We start from the raw sequence: 19,250 nt of genomic DNA, 5'->3' as shown, positions 1-19,250 counted from the left end.
TGTTCACACATCCTGAACTGATAACAATGTAAATGTGTCATTTGAAATGCAATGTAAGTCGCTTTGGATAAAAGTGTCTGCCAAATGCATAAATGTAAATGTAAATGTAAACATCCAAGTGGATTCAACAGCTGTGAACTGATGATGGTTGAGTTTCTTCAATATTTAGCATCAGAAATCCCAGGAAAGATTAAGGTTGTTGATTAAAGGCATTTCCTCTATATAATCATTTACATTTACAATAAACAATTAAACGATCATCTCACTTTTTTCACAGTTAGCTAGTTCAGCTATTAGCAGTATTGCTTATTGGCCTTTGCAAGCAAACAGACGAATGAACTGGAATGAACTAGAATGAACTGGATTAAGTCTGGATGTGGTATGAATTTCCATCACCAATTGACACAACAGAGAAACAATCGACTACAACAACTCTACCTGGAACTGAAGTACAAACATTGTTATAATTTATAAACAAATATGATACTGACCGCCATATTTGATAAAGCAAAACAGCAGCAGCAGATTCAACCATCTGAACCTGATGAGAAAACAGAAGAGCTGATTTATGTCACAGATACAGACACACAGGATTTTAAAAAATATGTTTTTCACAATTTGGCTTACAGGTTATCCGGCCATTCAGAAATTCTACTAGCCAAATAAAGAAAAGAAAAAATAAAATGATCAGATTAACTACGTCACATCGTCGTAACACTGCGCTGTATTTACTATATCATTATGACTCACGAGTTGAGTGCTCTAAATCTGCACAGATTTGACTTACACGAACTTCCTGAGCAATGTGAGTAAAGATAATAAAGTAACCCACTAAATTGGTTAGTGATATGACAGAGTTTCCCGCCACAGTTGATTTGTAACCACCCCCGCCAACACACATTCATACAGGGATAAAACGCTTTCCTGAGCGGGAAGATATTACTAAACATTCACTTTGAACATAAACAACGGGCTTTACAAATTCAGTGATAATCTATAATAACCTCACTAATACGATAATCACAATCATGGTCATCATCATAATCTCGGTAGGCCTAATGTTCATCGTCGACGATCATTTTCCCGTCACTAGCAGATTTAGTTTTCCTCAAACAGAAACACATATAGCCTATATGACACAAAAACACAGGCTGGATTTAAATAGTAAAACATGAAAACTTACATGATAAAGGTTTTGCTTGAGTCTTTTTTTATCAGACGCCAAAATGTCATACACTTGCAAGTTTAGCGAGCGATGACAATGAAAGAGAAGTGAATGAAAAATGGTATCTGATAGTATCTCGTCACACACTCTTCAGAGGTGCACGGGTCACGTGACTGATCAAAACCCAGCAAAAAAAGAAAAGAAAAAAGAAGCCATTTCCTTTACTCTGTGCTCATAGTTTACAACATGTCGACGAATTCATTTTATCATTAGACCACAACAATGCAGAGACACTAAACCACACAGTCTTTCCACAGCAAAACACTGAACAAAAGTCTCTTTAAGTATAATAGTATCTAAGTGTTGAACCCACTGCGTCAAACCACAGTGTGTAAAGATGTATGAAAAACCTCCTGATTTCCCAGTGTATTTTTTTTAGCCTGCAGGATCTACAAACAGTGCAGTGTGCCACGTTTTAAAGGTTCTCTAAGCGATGTCGGGTGACGTCACTTCTTGTTGACGTTTAAAGTATTGTCAAACAAAATTGTGGTATGTGGTAGTGACATGCCCCCTGAAATTCATACATTTTATATCATATTATAATGTAACTTATTAGGCCTATATATTTATAGAATAGACAAGGAAGGCTTAATCAATATACAAGACTTAAAGAGCATATTGCAGGTAAAAAAAAAAATTCTAAATTAATATATAACCTTGTATGAAAATACCATATGAAAAGTTAATGCAGGATTTAAAATGTTTTAAAACGACATAAGGGCACTAATTTAGTAGATAAAGTGAGCGTTTCTTGGACTGCTCGTAAAAACGGCTTTTTTTTTCAAAATCGCGTCATTTTACGTCACGTCAGGGAGCCTCAGCCTCGCCTCAGTGCAGAGCAGGCTGGTGTTCAGTGAGAGCGGCCGTGAGTCAGTGTGCTTTCGGTAGTTTTTGTATTTCAATCAATCATCGTCATGGTAAATTATTGTGTTTGTGGAGGTTGCAAAAACTCCGGCCTGTCAGGACATCGAGTCCACAGGTTTCCATAACAAGAAAAGGGACGGTGTATCTGTATATCTTTCGTGCCTGGTGCGGTTTGTGCAGGTGAAGAGACGGGATTTCTCTTCCGCATCGGCTTCGAGAACCGCGGTCGTGTGTAGCTTTCACTTCAGATCGGAGGATTATCATCCCGGCGATATGATGAGTTCAACATGGGATGCCGAAGCAAGAATATTGATCGTCTAATACTGTACCAATGGCATGAAATAGTGTGATATAGGTAGTCATGCCCTAAATAGAGGCAACTTGTAATTGAAAAACAAAATTACTCAGGTTGTTTAAATATTCAAATCTTTAATTTTCTATTTATGTTATAACCCAGGTGAAAAATATGTATTAAAAATGTACTTGGGTATGTTTTTAGTACAATAGAAATGTACTCAAGTATAGTTTTTATACATTTAATAGTATAAATCTACCCTAAAAATACTCATGTCTGCTGGCCTGATATACGATGGTAATAATCTGTACAATATTGTGAGCACAGTGTATATCGTTAGCGAACGTGTATATCTATAAGCACGTCTCTCACCAAGACACCTGTCCTGTTCTCCACTGGTTCTCATCACACCACAACTCAATGTGTCTCTGACCGTTCTGTCTAACATTAATCCTGTCCTGCTCTCTTGGCAGCATAACAGGCTCATAATTGTATGGCTGTGGTCCGTCATACGAGTAAGTACTTCCTCAGCGTCCGAAATGTCATTGCGATCCATTGTTTTCCTGTTGTTTGCATCGACCGCTCTCCCGCCCATTACGTCACGCCCGCCACGCCCATTTTTAGACGCGGAAGTAAAATTTTCTCACAAAAACGACTCCAGAAGCTTCTGTAGCGTATTTATAAGTATATTTTAAAGAAAATCTAGTTCCTACATTATTTTTCTATACATTGACTCGTTGGGTCCTCTAACCTGCAATATGCCCTTTAACCACACAGATATATAAAGGCTATCATGATCATTTTGCCAAAAATGAACCATGTATTTGTTTAGATTATAATACGTTTTATTTTTAACTTAAACAAATACAACATATAACATTCGAAACTCATCGGCTTAGACTGCATTTGAAGAAAAAGAAACACAACAGTTTTCTGTAGCCTTGTGCGAACTTATTCAATAGAATTAGACTTCTAGAATGTTCTTTCCGGTGCAAAAATGTAAAAAAAAATTTTTTTTAGTAGTTTTTCTTATCATAGCCTACAAATGTCTTCGGAAACACATTTTACTCGATTTACTGAAGCCTGTAAAATGCATTTGCAGCTGCACAGCTTGCACATTGAGCGTCTGGCTCGCTCAGGCTGCGCTGCGGCAACTGCACATCCAATGGCGCGGGCGCCTCTGACGTGCGACCAATGAGCCAACTCTACATCATTACACGTCAGAGCCCGTCAAGGTGGCGCCAAGTCCCCGAATTTGCTATTATAGCAGCGGGTCTTCGTTCATTCATCATAGTCTGTCTGACATATATATTAGAAGCTATGCGTAATGCGTCTGTCATGGATTTGCACTGAATTGATTCTCAAAAATACGGAGCAAAGTGCGTTCCGTATCAGTTCAATACGGAACAAGCCTTTTATGTGTCAAATACGGAACGATTCCGTATTATACGGAACGGTTGGCAACCCTAGACACACTAGAGAAACAATCAACTAGAACAACTCTACCCAGAACTGAAAATCAAAAATGATACTGATCGCAAAATGAGCATGACAGAGCATGAACGTTTATACATAAAGACGATTACATCAATATTTTACAAGTGTTTTACAATAAAAAAACGTTTTACGTTCCGTTTACATGTTTATATCACAAGAATACTCTCCTGTTCTGTCATTATTGTGTACCAATGTTAGGTTTTGCTTAGTTTTATGTAACTTTATTGCTTTGAGTTTGATTAAAGGAACACTCCACCGTTTTTTGAAATAGGGCTTATTCACATTCTTTCCTACATCTAGATAGGTGTGCCAATGCATTTTTGTCTCAGTGCATGCATTGTTTTAGTTTGACAGGGTCGGCGCTAGCTTAGCTTAGCGCAATGAATGGAATCCTTTGTTGCCAGTTAGCATGTCCTGAGTAAAAGTGATTAAAAAAAAACACACGTAATTACTTCTTGTGGCCTGCGTATTCACAACGAGTACAAATAGCGATGTAGATTAACACTAGGCAATTTCCTAGGCAGATATTGACTTGGGACTATATTAGGGGGAAGCACAGGCGAAGCACTGCTGCTTAGGCGAAGCACTGCTACTTGGGCGCAGAGATATCACGCAACACATGAAATCCCACGACTTCCATTCATGGTTTGAAAAACTTAAATGGTTTAAGGCAATCAGTTTACTCCAATGGTTTGATTTACCGTAACTTATCGGGTTGCTTTTGACAACATCTGTGATGAAAGGAAAGATTTTCAAAACTTTTAAAGCAGGAAAATGTATTTATTAATATAAGTTACACATTTAAATATACAGACAATAGAATGGAACAACTGCATACTTTAAATATTAAATATATTGTACAGTGCATATGGCTTAATTTGCAATATTCCTTCAAGTCACAAACAGTGCAAAAATTACAATATCTGCCCTCATAAGACATAAATGTTCACACATATCTTATAATCAGCAACTTCACAGTCAGTGTGAGGTAATAAAAAAGACTTATCCTTAACATAATAATTTATTTGGTATATCATAAACAATGCGACTGTAAAGTCCACCACACATTGTGCTGCTTCTAAATTTTTAAGATAAATAACACAAAAAAAGTAACAAAACTACAATATTACCAAATTCCATTTTAAAATACATCATTAAAAAATATATTAATATATCCAAAAGTGGTTATGAGATTTATAAAGTAGCTAGTTTCTTTAGAAAAATGTATAGTGTTTTTTTCTCAATACACAAAAATGGTGTTTGCAGGATATGCAGCGGCACAATGGCGCCCTCTTCTGTGCGGAGCCGTTGTGCCAAAATCATTCTTTAAAAAAATTATTTTATTAAAACATTATAAATATTCAAAAGCTTATTGTTAAGAAAATAAGTTTTTATGCTTTTTAAAACGAGCTCAAGATTGTATTTTAATTGTGATGGGGATGGACAAGGCAACAATGCTAAACAATATGTTGGCTCAGAGGGTAAAATGTTATTTTCCTTTTCGCCCCATCTTCTGTCTAGGAGAGCATTAATGCACGGACGTCCACGGGCTGAAGCCCAGGGGGTATACTAGCTGCTCAAAATAATATTTTCAAAGGGTCCTATCACGCTTTTTCAACTTTAGTTAGTGTGTAATGCTGCTGTTTGAGCATAAGAGAGTACAATGCAGGCTATTCGCACAAAAGCTTCTCCTGAAAGACGAAGACATTCTCATTTTGTCGGCACAATCTGTTTATGGATCACAACTTGTAAGTATGTCTTATTATTTGTAGTTGTGTTTTTTATTAAGAGTTCCAATTATAAATTTGATGTAGGCCTAGTTGCTATGATAGCTATGATGTAAAGCTTTGCCTCTGCTAGCCTGCTAACTAGCATTACAGTATTGATGTAGTGTTAACTGGAGCTTATGTAAGACTGTTCATCGCCCCTTAGGAAAATGATCCATGATTTTGGGATTGATTACTGTTTGTATTACCATAGTTTTCCGACAACTATGATTAAATGGTGGATAGCATCACATCTATAAGAAAATTAAATAAAAAAAACATATCACTCTGAAACGTCCTGTGAAATCTGTTCAGCCAGCCCGTTCTCATCCCAAGGCGTCATACATGTGACGCTTTGGACATTTCGTCGAAATCTTACGCACATGGCATCCTTTAGCGTCAATATGAGACGCAGATCCCAAGGCGTCATAACCGTACCCTACCCCAGACCTAAACCTACCCATAACAGTGCGTGTTATATTGACGCTAAAGGATGCCATGTGCGTAAGATTTCGACGAAATGTCATGGCGTCACCTATATGACGCCAAAGGATGAGAATGTGTTGGTTCAGCACAATCCTCTTGTTCTTTAACATTGTCAGGGTCTGAATCAGGCTTAAATTGGTTTAAAATCACCGCCATCTGTAATATTTACATCCAAATCGATCTCATGGTTATAAAGGGGCGTAACATTTCCCAAACACGTGCGAAGCGCTGCCAATCACAACACACTGGGCCAGCTGACCAATCACAACACACTGGGCCAGCTGACCAATCACAACACACTGGGCCAGCTGACCAATCACAACACACTGGGCCAGCTGACCAATCACAACACATTTCATATTTCGGAAGGAGGGGCTTCATCGAGAAGGAGCTGCAATAATTTATGTGAATAATAATACTTTTTTTGAACAATTAAGCATGAAAACATATTCATTCTAGTTCATATTGAAAACAAAATCAAGACTTCATAAAAGAGCATAACAGGACTCCTTTAAAATCATTATTGTTGTAAATGGGAGTTTACAGCAGTGCCAACCGCACTTTATTACCGAACTCACACCTGTAAATCTCAAAATACTCATCTTGGTGAGTATTCACGTAAACACTATTGGTTATGTTCTAAGTGAATGAGAAAACAAATCTGTAACAGTATATTGGATCCATAAATTAGTTCTTAAAGTGACAGGAGCCTATAAAAACCTGCTGTCGTCTTCATGCGGCGCTGCTCAGATTGATCGGTGTATGAGATCAAATTACCACGACAGCGATTAGAGAGAAGACAGTGCTGTACGCTTCTGAATCACTCTCTTGGTACTTTGAAATTGTGTACTTCACTGTTAGCAACAGGGGCACAGACAGTTCAACTGGGAAAATCCCATATGCTTCAGGTGGAAGGGGGGAAGCTGGGAAGAGAGCACATTTATTTATTTATTTTAAAACTCAATGTTTAACGATTTTGTAAAGCTCTCAATGCCTCTTATTTTACTTACTATGTTGTTGTTTTGTCATCATTTATAGTTCAATTCATCCTTTGATTCTGTTCTAGATTCTGTAGAGGACACTCATTCAGTTTAGCATCAATATGATGTTCAAATCATGTAACTTCACCTATTTAAATGCTTTAAATATAATATTTCTGCTCCTCCACTGATCTCCTCTCACCTGTGACTGTCACCATGATCAAGATTTCTCCTTCAGAGTCCAGAATCTCGTATGTTCCAGCGTCAGTGGCTGTAAAATTATGAATGATCAGGTTTCTATCTCTGATGGTCAGTCGATCTCTCCTGACTCCATGGCTTCTGCTCCAATCCTCCTTCAGCCCAGTGCTTCTTCTGCCCCAGTGGACCACTTTATCAGCATCGATCAACAGAACATCCAACTTCAGCTCCGCACCTTTCTTGACAGAGATCTCATCTGAGGAGAAACAGAAACATTAATGATTATTATAATGTTGTCAATCAGTCAAGGCTATATTTAGGATTGGGGATATATTAGTGTCCCATTCAGTGTGTCTTGTTACAGGCCTGCGTGCAATACTAACACAATTATTAAAGGGAAACCAAATCAGTTTTGACTTTACCTTGAATGCAGAGTTGATACTCCAGGGTTTGTGGCTCCAGCTCTGTCCGACCTTCATTATGATAATAGACTCTCAGAGTGTATTTCCCAGCGTCACTGAATCTCAGATCCTTGATGATGACGTCACATGATCCTTCTTTAAACACTCTGCTGTTTTCACTCTTACATTCTTCATTCTGACAAGAAAGGATGCTTTTTAACCTGCTTAAATCAATAGAAACAATCTCTCTGTCCTCAGATCCACATGACAGGGTGATGTTGCCTCCCTTTATTCCTGACACAAGAATAGTGGAGGTTTCTGCAAATACAGACAGTAATATTTATTCAATAAAGTATCAATACTAATATATATTTATATAGTAACATTTTGAGTGAATTAAAAAAAAATATATGCATAACTTTAATGAAAGGTTTTGATCCACTTCAAATTGACTACTGTATACACTGTATATATAAAGGCTACATATACGACGCTTTTGCCAAAGCGTAAATATCCTACGCACATGGCACCCTTTAGCGTAAATATGAGACGCAGATATATATGGGGCAGAAGGCGCCTCCTAGTGGTCTAACCCTAACCCTACCCCAGACCTAAACCTACCCATTCTCTGTGCGTGTTATATTGACGCTAAAGGGTGCCATGTGCGTAGGATGTACGCTTTGGCAAAAGCGTCGTATATGACGCTTTGGGATGAGAACGCATTGAAATGAATGTATTAATTAGCCACCAATAGTAACTGTGCCACATTTTAACACTTCAAATGATGATGACAGTAAAGCTTTATAAGATGTGCCAGTGCAGATTTAGTGAATTTCTGACAGGGAATGATCAATCAAAAATGGTTCAAATGTATTCACAGAAATGACTGAATACTGACCACTGTAAAGGCACGTGAGCAGCAGAAGACTGAAGAGTTTAAACCTGATGAGAAAACAGAAGAGATGTGATGTCACAGATTCATCACAAGATAAGATAAGATGCTGTCCTGAGATAAAAAACAACAACAATCACTTTCACTTTCATTTCTTCTGAAAATTTAACATTGGGGATGTTACTTGATAAAAATGCCCAATAAGAAACATCAAAATATAATTCTCAGGAAAAAAAGGTGCAAAAGCTGTCAGTGGTGCAGTTCACTTTCTATAATGGGTAAATAATGTAGAAAGGATACACTGCACTGACAGCTTTTGTAACACATCCTGAGAGTGTGACATGATTAATACTGTAATACTCAAAACGATCATTCAAAACAAAAATCCCAAAACACACAACAATAATGGTCATAATCACAGTAATGGATATATTCTGCATTAAGATGTTGATTAATTTTCTCATTGGCATCATTAGCAGGTTTACTTTTCCACAAAAAAAAAAAAAACTGTTAATTTAATAACATAAAAACACACAAGCTTTACTTATATTTTAAAAAGAAACATGAAAACTTACATGGTGAATATTTTGAAGGAGTGTTCTGGCGTCTTCATAAAGCACAGCACGAGTGAGATGTGGCATTAGTGAGATGTGGCATTGGTGTGGTGTGGCATTTCAGTAAAAACAAAACTAAACAATGACACACAGGTGGTTTTCCAGACACTGCTAGTTTGGTGCCTCCCACTAATGATGACTAAATTATTATTTCTATATTTTTATTTCTCTCTACTGGTTATTCTTTCAAAGCTGATTGAGCTGAAGATTAATATAACATTGCATGGTATTCAGTGACTGACATAATTTTGTGACTTATTGAAGTAATTGACTGAATATTTAACTGAATATTAAATCTGACTTTTGTTTTGAAGGTATGCCTGTTGCCATTGACATGTTGCTTTATGATCATGTGACATGATGATGTAATGAAATCTGTGCTGGATGTAAGAAGTGTCCATGTAAGTTCATTACCCTACAAGTACATTAAAGAGATAACTTTAAATGCTCATTATTTGTTTTCTTTTATTCATGACCTCATAATGTTTGAAGAGTAATATAAATCATTGCACTTTTTAAAAATCCAATAAAGCAAAGAAACGCAAGCTAAAAGGGTCATAAGCTGACCCTAAAATTACCAACAAATACAACCCATCATATTTTTCTATTTGACAATGTGAAATATGAACCTAACGAGTTTTGCATTCACAATGCAAGTTATAAGTGAACCACACCGTAGATTTAAAGAGGTCATGACACTAGACGAATTACATTTGCTTGATGGTAAAAACGGTATTGAAAGCTGTTAAAAATAATGTGAATGAAAATACTTGTATTACTTGTCAACATGTAGGACATTGTGGCTTAAATTATGCTTTATTGACAATAGGAAACTCTGCAACATGGAAGATGTATATATTTTGATTGTGCTGAGAAGGTCTTTTACACTATAAGCAAATAAAACATAAGCATATAAAAATGAATTAGTACAAAACTGAAGAGCTGTGTAACTATAGCCTCCCTTAAATTTACTAAAAACTGATTCTGGAGAATCTGGACAGGCAAAATTATAGATTAGTATTAAAACATTTTAAAAAATTAGGTTTAGATAGACAAGTTGAAGTGCTTTCTGTATGCATGGGAAAATAATAAGTAATATTATTGTTTGTTTTTTTTTCTTCCCACCTATTTCCTGGTCCTTTCAGTGCTTCACACTCCGGCCGAGATGGTGGCGGTAATGCAACCACAAATTATAGAAGAAGAAGTAAAGCAGGAAGAGCAGTTCAGGAAGTTTTCATTTTCGGCATGGCACTTCGTAAAACAATTTTAACATGTGAGTCTTTATTTATATTGCCCATTTAACTCAGTTTGTGTGTTTGGTTCCTATGTGGATTAAGTTTATTTCTGTTTAGCAACTAAATGTAACTTGCAAACCAACAAAAATAGTTAAATTACAAATAGTAGGCCTAGTGAGTCAGCATTATTTTTAATTTTTTAATTTCTAAAATCCACTAGGTCTATTGAGGTTTTTAATTCAATGAATCAATGAGGATTTGATGAACCCTCATCCGAAGGGTTTTATTGAAAAAATTATTGAAAAAGTTTATAATCAGCCAGATTGTTTGTTGATGTATGTTTGAAATTTCGACATTTAAATGGTGAATAGGGAATATAATAAAGGGAAACTGTTGGGTTCGGAATTACCTCTAATAATTATGCTTTAAAAAGCTTGCAATAAGATTTTGGTGAAAATTACTTTTGCAGATCGACCAAAATCCGCATATGCTAAATTTCCGATTTCCTAAATGCGCTGTCAATCGCAGAGATGTGGTATCCACTGATTATATTTTAAATTAATTTGCTAATAAGCTAAAAATATGTGAAAGACGGAATTGAGGACACAGGTCTAATCTTCTTAATATTCTGAAATAGCTGTTGATAGTGTATGTTTCTGCTTCAAACTATAATTTAAAACTATATAATTAGAAAAGTTTCATTATATATAATAGTTGTTATTTTTATTTGGGGTTGGGTTTTATTGGGTTAATAGTTGGGTTAATTGTTCTGTTGTTTTCCATAAATGAAAATACTGATAACCGCTATAAAAATGTTTATTATATCAGAATTTTACAATATAGCAATTATATATAAAATAGCATGGACTTTGTGCTTTGTAATTTTGCTAATTGCAAACAGTTATAACACTAAAGAAAAGGTATATCAAAAAGCATAATGGATTTTACATGATAAGTAGTAATGAACAACCAGATAATCAGACATTTTGTATTTCACATCAGGTGGACTCATTTTTGTGCCAATAATAGTGTTCATGGCGCTGAAGATTTTTACATTTGGAAGTGAGTACTATATTCCTGCAATATTTTTAATGTCAGAATTTTTTTTAAAGAAAACATATATGAATATAGCATTGTTTCTATATCCTCAGGTTCTGCTCCTCTACAGAAGAGGTCCGGTGATTGCCAGTGTTTTCTGGCTTGTGATGGAGGAGCACATGAGCGCCTGAAGCAACTCAAGAGCGTTCATGTTCGTGTAGAACATCAATCAGAGGAAGTTCATGAAGAAATATATAATGTCTCCAGTTTATTGAAGAAAGACGGACACTGTTCTGTGGTCGTGCCGAAATGTTTACAGGGCACACAGTTCACATTAAGAATATATGCTGATGAAAAAAAGCCAGTACCTGAGCAACTCTACGAAAACACAAATTCAAAGCCTGGTAAGGTCATAATTTTTTTTTTTTTTTAAAGAATTAGTTCACTCAAAAACAATTCACCTCCTATCCCAATTCCAGTAAAGTAATATTTGTTTCTTCTATGACATAGCAAAGGAGAGACGGTATTTACAAATATTCACATTTTTAAAACAGTCGAATGATGTGCGAGAACCAGGCATGGCATTTTGAATAGCTTGACTGGGATTGAATACTTACAGATTTTTTTTGGGGGGCGGGGGGGGGGGGGGTGAACTATTCCTTTAAAGTTATTTTAAAAATGTATTTATATTATCATACTGAATTAATAATTGTATGGCTCACCCTCTCAAATTTTCCACAGAGTGTACAAAGAAAAACCTGAGGAGTAAGTAAACTAAAGAAGCCTCGATTCTTAAGCTACACACATAAATTTGTTTTTATTAAATACAATGTTTTCTCCCAACATTGAACAATAAGCAGGAATTTGATCCAGGAATTCACGTAAAGATGTTTTATTCTGCTTATGTCTATTTCAATCCCCAGGTGGTGCTGATAGGGACTTCTCCAACAAACTCCTGATCCTGCTGATTTTCTGCTGTTTTGTTTTTGTTTTTTAAATTTCTGCCAAAGAAATGGTGCCAATATCGGCATCACACACTGCACTCTATCATTTAATACCTCAGAGCAGCACAAGATTCACTACAGAACTCACTACTGGACTTTTCTATTTGTAATAACTGGAGTGGTGTTCTTTTGAGTGAGGTCTAAACTCTTGCACACTAGCACTTTCGGTGCACACACTGGTTTCTCTGACCTCAGAGTCCAGCTCGTTTGATGAACCGAACCCCAGTCCGCTTAAAAATTAAAAACAGGGTCCACGTACGGATCAAGTCATCTCATGATTTCCTGCTGATATTCTGAACACTATCGTCAAAAATTGGATATAGCAATAAATATTATATAGGTGTGTAACGATACTCTCATGTCACGATTCGAACCATATCACGATACTGAACTCACGATACGACATTATTGCGATACTCAGAGACATTTAAGGTTAACAAAAAATGTTCTGGTGATTAAAATGCTAAGTTCGATATTACATAAATAAATGAATCGTCTTGGACTTGGTGCTGGAAACACAAAGCACAGGACAATAGAGACACTAGAATAACAATATTCATGATTCTGAAGCTGAAAATACTGAATTATTTTAGACGAATATGCTTGAACTCTTTCACTGACTAGATATATTTAAAATAATATCGGCCACTTTTTACTGGTAACATCAGACATTTGGCATTATCAGGACACACACATATTCCCCCATTGCTTTATTATACTTTATATACAACACTATAGCATGTTTAATGTAATGACACTAAAACTCAACAGTAATTTTTATTTTGGGTGAACTACTATACACGATACAGATTGTCACTATCCATGATACATGTTGTTGCATTTTTGAATTGTGACACGAAATATTGTTACACCCCTATATATTATATATCAACAACTTTAAAATAATAATTTTATATTTCTCCATCATTTTTAATTAAATGTCATTTTGGCAGCTCATCCACGGCAGCTGTAGATGCAAGAGCCATTCTGTGTTGATGCTTATAATCAAAGTTTCAAAACCCAAGTACAGAAGCGAGGCAAGCATTGCTATTGATCTTGCCATCGTCTCTTCAGCATTAACATTACCAGCAGCAGGAGAAGCTTCTGTCTGTGTTCATGCAAACATAATCACACTTCTGAACCAAAACATGTGAATACACTAAACACAATCCAGCGGAGGCAGGGGGAGGAGTCAAACTGGTTTGGACCAAGCCATCGAACCAAGTGTGATAGCACCTGTATGTTTTTATTCTACATCTATTTTTTTGTCTATTATATCCTACTGTATGTTGCACTTTCACTTTACGCACTGCTATTGCTTTACTTTTCTGAACAAACATTAAATATATATTATATAAATGTTCATTATAAATCATTTTCTGCACAAATTTAACTTAAGGTACATGAGTAGTAAGTTCAGCTGTAATGTTTTATATCTTGTTATTATGTCTTACTTGAACTATGCATCAGGTCATTGTACTGTAATAATAACTTTATATGTGATGAAAACCCTTCTGATGTGACAAATGTTTGTTTTGTATGTTTAAATTTGGGATTTCAAATGCAGGGTTTATAAAATTTGACAAATATGAAAGAATCTTTGAGTAGAGCCTCATTTTTAATTTAGATTTGATGAAGCTGATATATAGTTTCTCATAACTAAAACACACACACAGGCCACATCCAATTAAATATGTACTGTATTTTCATTATGTACTTGCACATAAAAGTTTGAAGCATACCTGATAAAAACAGCTGTAACAAAACACAGCACTCATTTATGAAAGGAAGTGGAAACACTTTGTGGTTTAAGTCTCTGCTTTGTTATGAAACCAGAAGTTTGATCGACACAGGTCATCAACGGATCAACATACAAAATGGAGAAAATCCTTTTCCTCTGTGTTTTTTCTTCCTGGAATTTGCAAATAATTACCAGAGGTAAGAATATTCTTTTAACTTGCACTTAACTCACCATTTTAACTTCACATACAAAAGTTGTTTGTATCAAAAAAGAATTGGTTCATCATTTTTTCCAGATGTTTCAGAAGATGAAGTGACTCTGTTCAGAGTCGAGCTGAAGGACAGAATCAATCTGAACTGCAACATGAGCGACAGATATGAAATCGCCTGGTTTCATCAGTTTTCTCAACAACTAACCCAACTAATATCTGCAAAAACCAGCAGAGCAGCCGGAAGAAAACTTCTAGTGACGTTCAATCTCAACAGAAGTCGTCTGGAAGTTGATGCAGACTCAGAGATCTCTACAGTCACGCTAGTTATTACTGGAGTCACAGAGGCAGATTCAGGACTTTATTTCTGTGGAACAAAATCTGTGTCGTCTTCAGAGATGCACTTCCAGAAACCCATCAGACTGGAGATTGATGTTGGTTAGTACTGGTGACCTTTCACCTTTAACTAAAATCTTCATAATGCTTTCAATGTTGAGATATTTGTTAACTGCTTATTTAGTAGCAGTGCTAGTGATCTGATCAAACCTGTAAGTATGAGAGTATCTAACACCACTAAGTATTTGAGTATGTACGTGCAATGTTTGAATGATTCTTGTGGAGGAAAGAGCTGCTGTTATAGTAATATTGAAATTGAAACTATAATATTGTTTATTTTTTGATGAACTTCTATTTGTGTTTGATATTTAATTCAATTAGTCCATATTACATATTATTATCTGTTATCAGAGGTAACTTATGTATTTCAGAAATGTACATATACAAAACACAGTTTGCTAAAAATTATTATTTTAAACAATGTAATAATTGAAGGCATGAAACAATGAGCTCATTAAAGTAATGAATTGTTTGTTAACAAATGTTTATGACATATAGACAATTGTAGCATTGATAAAGTGATCATACATTAAAATATTTTCAGACAAGCTGACAGACAGAGAGGACAAAGATAATTCTATCCCAGAACCGCCAGAAGATGTTGAGATCGGTAAGAGCGGATGTTATTCTAGATTTTCTCACAACTCTAAAAAAAAAAGTACTGATTTGCCAATGTACAGTTGTAATCAAAATTATTCAACCCCTTCATGGCAAGCATCTTGTAGAATTATGACCTGCTGAAAACGAGATGTATAACCAGACAGCGTTTCTGAGGAATCTGAGCCCAATCCTCATGAGCAATGGCCTCCAGTTCAGGAATATTCGTGGGTTTGCGCCTTCGAAATCCCACCAGAGATTTTCTATGGGGTTTGAGTCAGGTGACTGTGATACCACTGTATCTTGCAGGACTTCTTCTGCAACCAAGCCTTGTTGTAAATTGAGGTATGCTTGGGATCGTTGTCCTGTTTGGAAGGTCCAATGACGCTTAAGCTTCAGGTTCCTCACTGACGACGTTGTCTCTTATTTCCTGATACCTCAATGAATCCACACGCTGCAGGTTTCCAGTGCCGGAGGATATAAATCAGCCGCAGAGCATCACGAGCCCCAACATGTTTAACTGTAGACAGTGTTCATTTCTGCATATGCTTTATTCTTCTTCCTCCAGACATACCGCTGATCCATGTTTTTTATCGCTCCACAGAATAGAATCCCAAAGCTTATGTGGCTTATTTATATGATTTTGAGGACTTTCCTTGTGCTTTTGGGTCGGTAGTGGTCTTGGAGTTCTGGCATGTGTTTAGTACTGAAACCTCAGTGCCTGTTGCCACCAAGTCTTGCTTTTGCAGTCACTCAGAAATCTGGTTGCAGCCGTTCTGAACAAACATTACCACTGTTCCTTTAACTTTGAACTTGCCAACTATGCTTCTGTGTCTCTAGGAACAGTTAGTGCATTCGCTATCTTTTTATACCGTTCCTTGTTTGTGAAGGGCGATTTTGGACCATTCTTTTGACTTTGCTATTTTTCTAACATGCAGTCAAACGTGACACCCAACAAAACCTAGCCAGTTCAGATATTTCATGTGTTCTAGCTCAAGCACACCTGTTGCTGCTAATGAAGCCCTTGATTAGTGAGATAACACCTTTTTTTGCAGATTTGCACTGCTGTGAGGGATTCTATTCAGGGGCTGAATAATTTTGAGACTGCAGAAGTCAGTAAAAGTTGCATTTTCAGTTGAATTTGGGGAAAGCACTTGAAACATTTCTTGTGTTGAGCTATTTCAATTACTTTTTTTTTATTTGTTCATTGCAAAGAGCTAAAAGTCTGTAAATTTTGCCAATAACGCAATGGGGGTTTCTGTCTTCATTCTGCAAAATGCTTTTCTGTCTCTGTAGACGAGGTGACGGTGACGGAGCGTGTGTTGATGTTCGGTGGTTTTGGACTGGCTGTGTTTGTGTTTTTTCTGGCTACAATCATCGCAGGAGGAATCCTTCACAATCACGGCTGGCAGAAAGGATGGGCCGCAGCGAAACATGGAGCTCTGATTCATCAAAAATCACCTAAATGACAGATTTTTGTGCTTTGTTTCACAAAATATCTCAATATATCCCTACCAGTAAAATCAGCATTGCTGTAGGGTAACACACATTAAAATAGATAACTGTGGTTCAGGTGCTTTTCCAGCAGACCAGATCTTACTTTCACTTCAGAGCAACTGAGATTTTGTGGCAAATGTGACCTTTTCAGTAAATTGAAACTTAAGGGGAAAGTTCACCCCCTTAAAGAAAATTCTGCCATCATTTACTCACCCTCAAGTTGTTTGAAACCTGTATGAGTTTCTTTCTTATGTTGAACACAAAAATATATATTTTGCAGAATGCCAGTAACCATACAGTCGATGTATTGACTTCCATTTGTCTTCCTACTATGGAAGTCAATGGGGTACAGCAAATAGTTATCAACATTCTTCAAAATATCTTCTTTTGTGTTCAACAGAAGAAAGAAACTCATACAGGTGAACTTTCCCTTAAGTTTCAACTATCCCTTTGAATAAAAATAATGTATGGTTATGGTGATTATTCAGGGTTGTGTGGTTCATTTGTGCTTGTCAATAATATTTAGTTAAATTTGAAAGCACTGCTGTTGCCACTGTCTTTGTTGATTCAATAATAAAGCATTAAGAGTTAGAGAAACTGTAGTTTTTACATGTAGAGAACGAGCCAATGTCTTTGTAACAAACGGCTTCTGTCACAGCTAATTCAAGCAAACATATGCTTTCATATCATTAGACCAGCAGGACTCGTGAAAAAAATGAACATAGTGTCTGATTATATCTTTAGACTTATATATATTTATGTACATAAGCTGTTTTCAAGATAAAATGTAAATGTAAACCTCTTCTGTGTCACATAAAGGTTGATTTAATAAAAACGTCAACAGATGAATTCAATGATAAATGTGTTGTTCAGAGTTCTGATCAAGTAAACAGCAGTAAAACAGAAATTATGTTTTCTGGCAGAAAACCTCATCATTACCAAAGCTAAACTTGTTCAAACACTGTTTAAAGCCAATGTCAGATTAAACTTCATTGCCCTCAAGGCTCTCAACCAAGCAAATATAATGGTAGCTGTTGCATTTGGTCGCAAAATTCACAATGACAAAATCACCAACTGACAGATCTGAGATGTCTGGTTCACTACTCTCATCCTGGGAACTCTCACACTCAGAGGTGTCATCAAGTGGGATGGGAGCATCACTGTCCTCAGAGCTGCTGTACACTGGGGGTTTCTTCTTGGACTTTCCTTGTTCTTTGATGTTGGTTACTTGTTTCCCCTTCAGTTTTTTTTTCTCTGTTTTCATGTTCCATTTCTATTGCCTGCTTTTCAGGTGTTTGAGTCAGGATCCTTTCTCTTTGTCTGTGCCCTAGGCTGCTGACTTTTGGGTAAGGGTAGTATTTCAGTGGGAGACACATTTCCAGGGGAGGTGAGGAGTGAATCTGTCCCACATGTTGAAGAACATGCATGTGAAGGCGACTCAGCAGAGGTGGAGGTTGAAGCCATGGGTGGATCTTCTTCAGAAGTAGACAGCACATCAGCCCTGTCTGACACCATGGATGGTTCAAACTCTGCATCAGAGAAAATATCTCTGTTGTATGGAAAAATCCCTGTGGACCTGAATCCAGAAGAGATATTCCGTGGTGTCATTGCCTCGTTCACACATATGGGATATGGTACAGTATATGCTGGCTGTTTTGCCTGGGTTAGATCTCATCCAACCATCAAGAGCTCTGTTGTAATAGGTCTTGAATGGACCGTAGACACTCTAGTCCAGAGGTTGCGGGCGATGAGATGTGTGGGGTGGAATTGTGAGCATAACAATCCCCTTACTCTGTGCTACATCTCAGTGAAATATGGTAAAATGCTAAAATCATACTAAACAGCCCTGAATACATATCCTTGGTAACTCTGGCTGATAAGTAAACACATGCCAATTTCTTGTACAGTAAATGTTCTTTACTCTTGTATCTTGCTATAGTTGCCATTCAATTGTATTAATATTATGGAATATATTAATTCTGTCACCTGTCCATCACTTTGGTCAGATTGTCAAAGAAGTCCCCGACTGTAGTTTGGTTGAAGGCTGTAGCTCTTCCCAAAGATGTTGCTTCAGCCATACGACAGGAGAGATGGTGGCGTGCCATAAAGTTCTTGAACCGATCTCGACCTAACAAAATAGAATTAATTATATTTAGATACTGTAGCATGAAACCACAGACGTCAGCCTTTCCCGTCTTAATGAATAATGAATTTCCTGCACCTACCCGTTAGACACTTCTCTTTCCAGCTGTCGGGGACTGGGATGTTGTTTTTCTGTGCAAACTGCAATGCCAGTTCACAGCATTTCTTTGGAGT

The 19,250-nt window shown here is 36.6% G+C and overlaps 1 protein-coding gene across 1 annotated transcript in view; it reads left to right on the top strand.

The window, feature by feature from the left end:
* Positions 1–14,336: 14,336 nt before the first annotated feature.
* Positions 14,337–19,250, top strand: part of LOC130092385 (uncharacterized) — a 65,566-nt gene continuing 60,652 nt past the window's right edge. The window contains exons 1-2 of the mRNA XM_056260235.1: positions 14,337–14,433; positions 14,532–14,882. Coding sequence (XP_056116210.1) covers positions 14,373–14,433; positions 14,532–14,882 — 412 coding nt within the window. The 5' untranslated portion in view covers positions 14,337–14,372. The remainder of the gene's footprint in view (positions 14,434–14,531; positions 14,883–19,250) is intronic.

This window comes from Rhinichthys klamathensis, unplaced genomic scaffold, assembly GCF_029890125.1.
Source record: "Rhinichthys klamathensis goyatoka isolate OS25496 unplaced genomic scaffold, OSU_Roscu_1.1 h1tg000176l_1, whole genome shotgun sequence".
NCBI classification, from domain to species: domain Eukaryota; kingdom Metazoa; phylum Chordata; class Actinopteri; order Cypriniformes; family Leuciscidae; genus Rhinichthys; species Rhinichthys klamathensis.
This window is presented reverse-complemented; position numbering and strand designations above follow the sequence as displayed.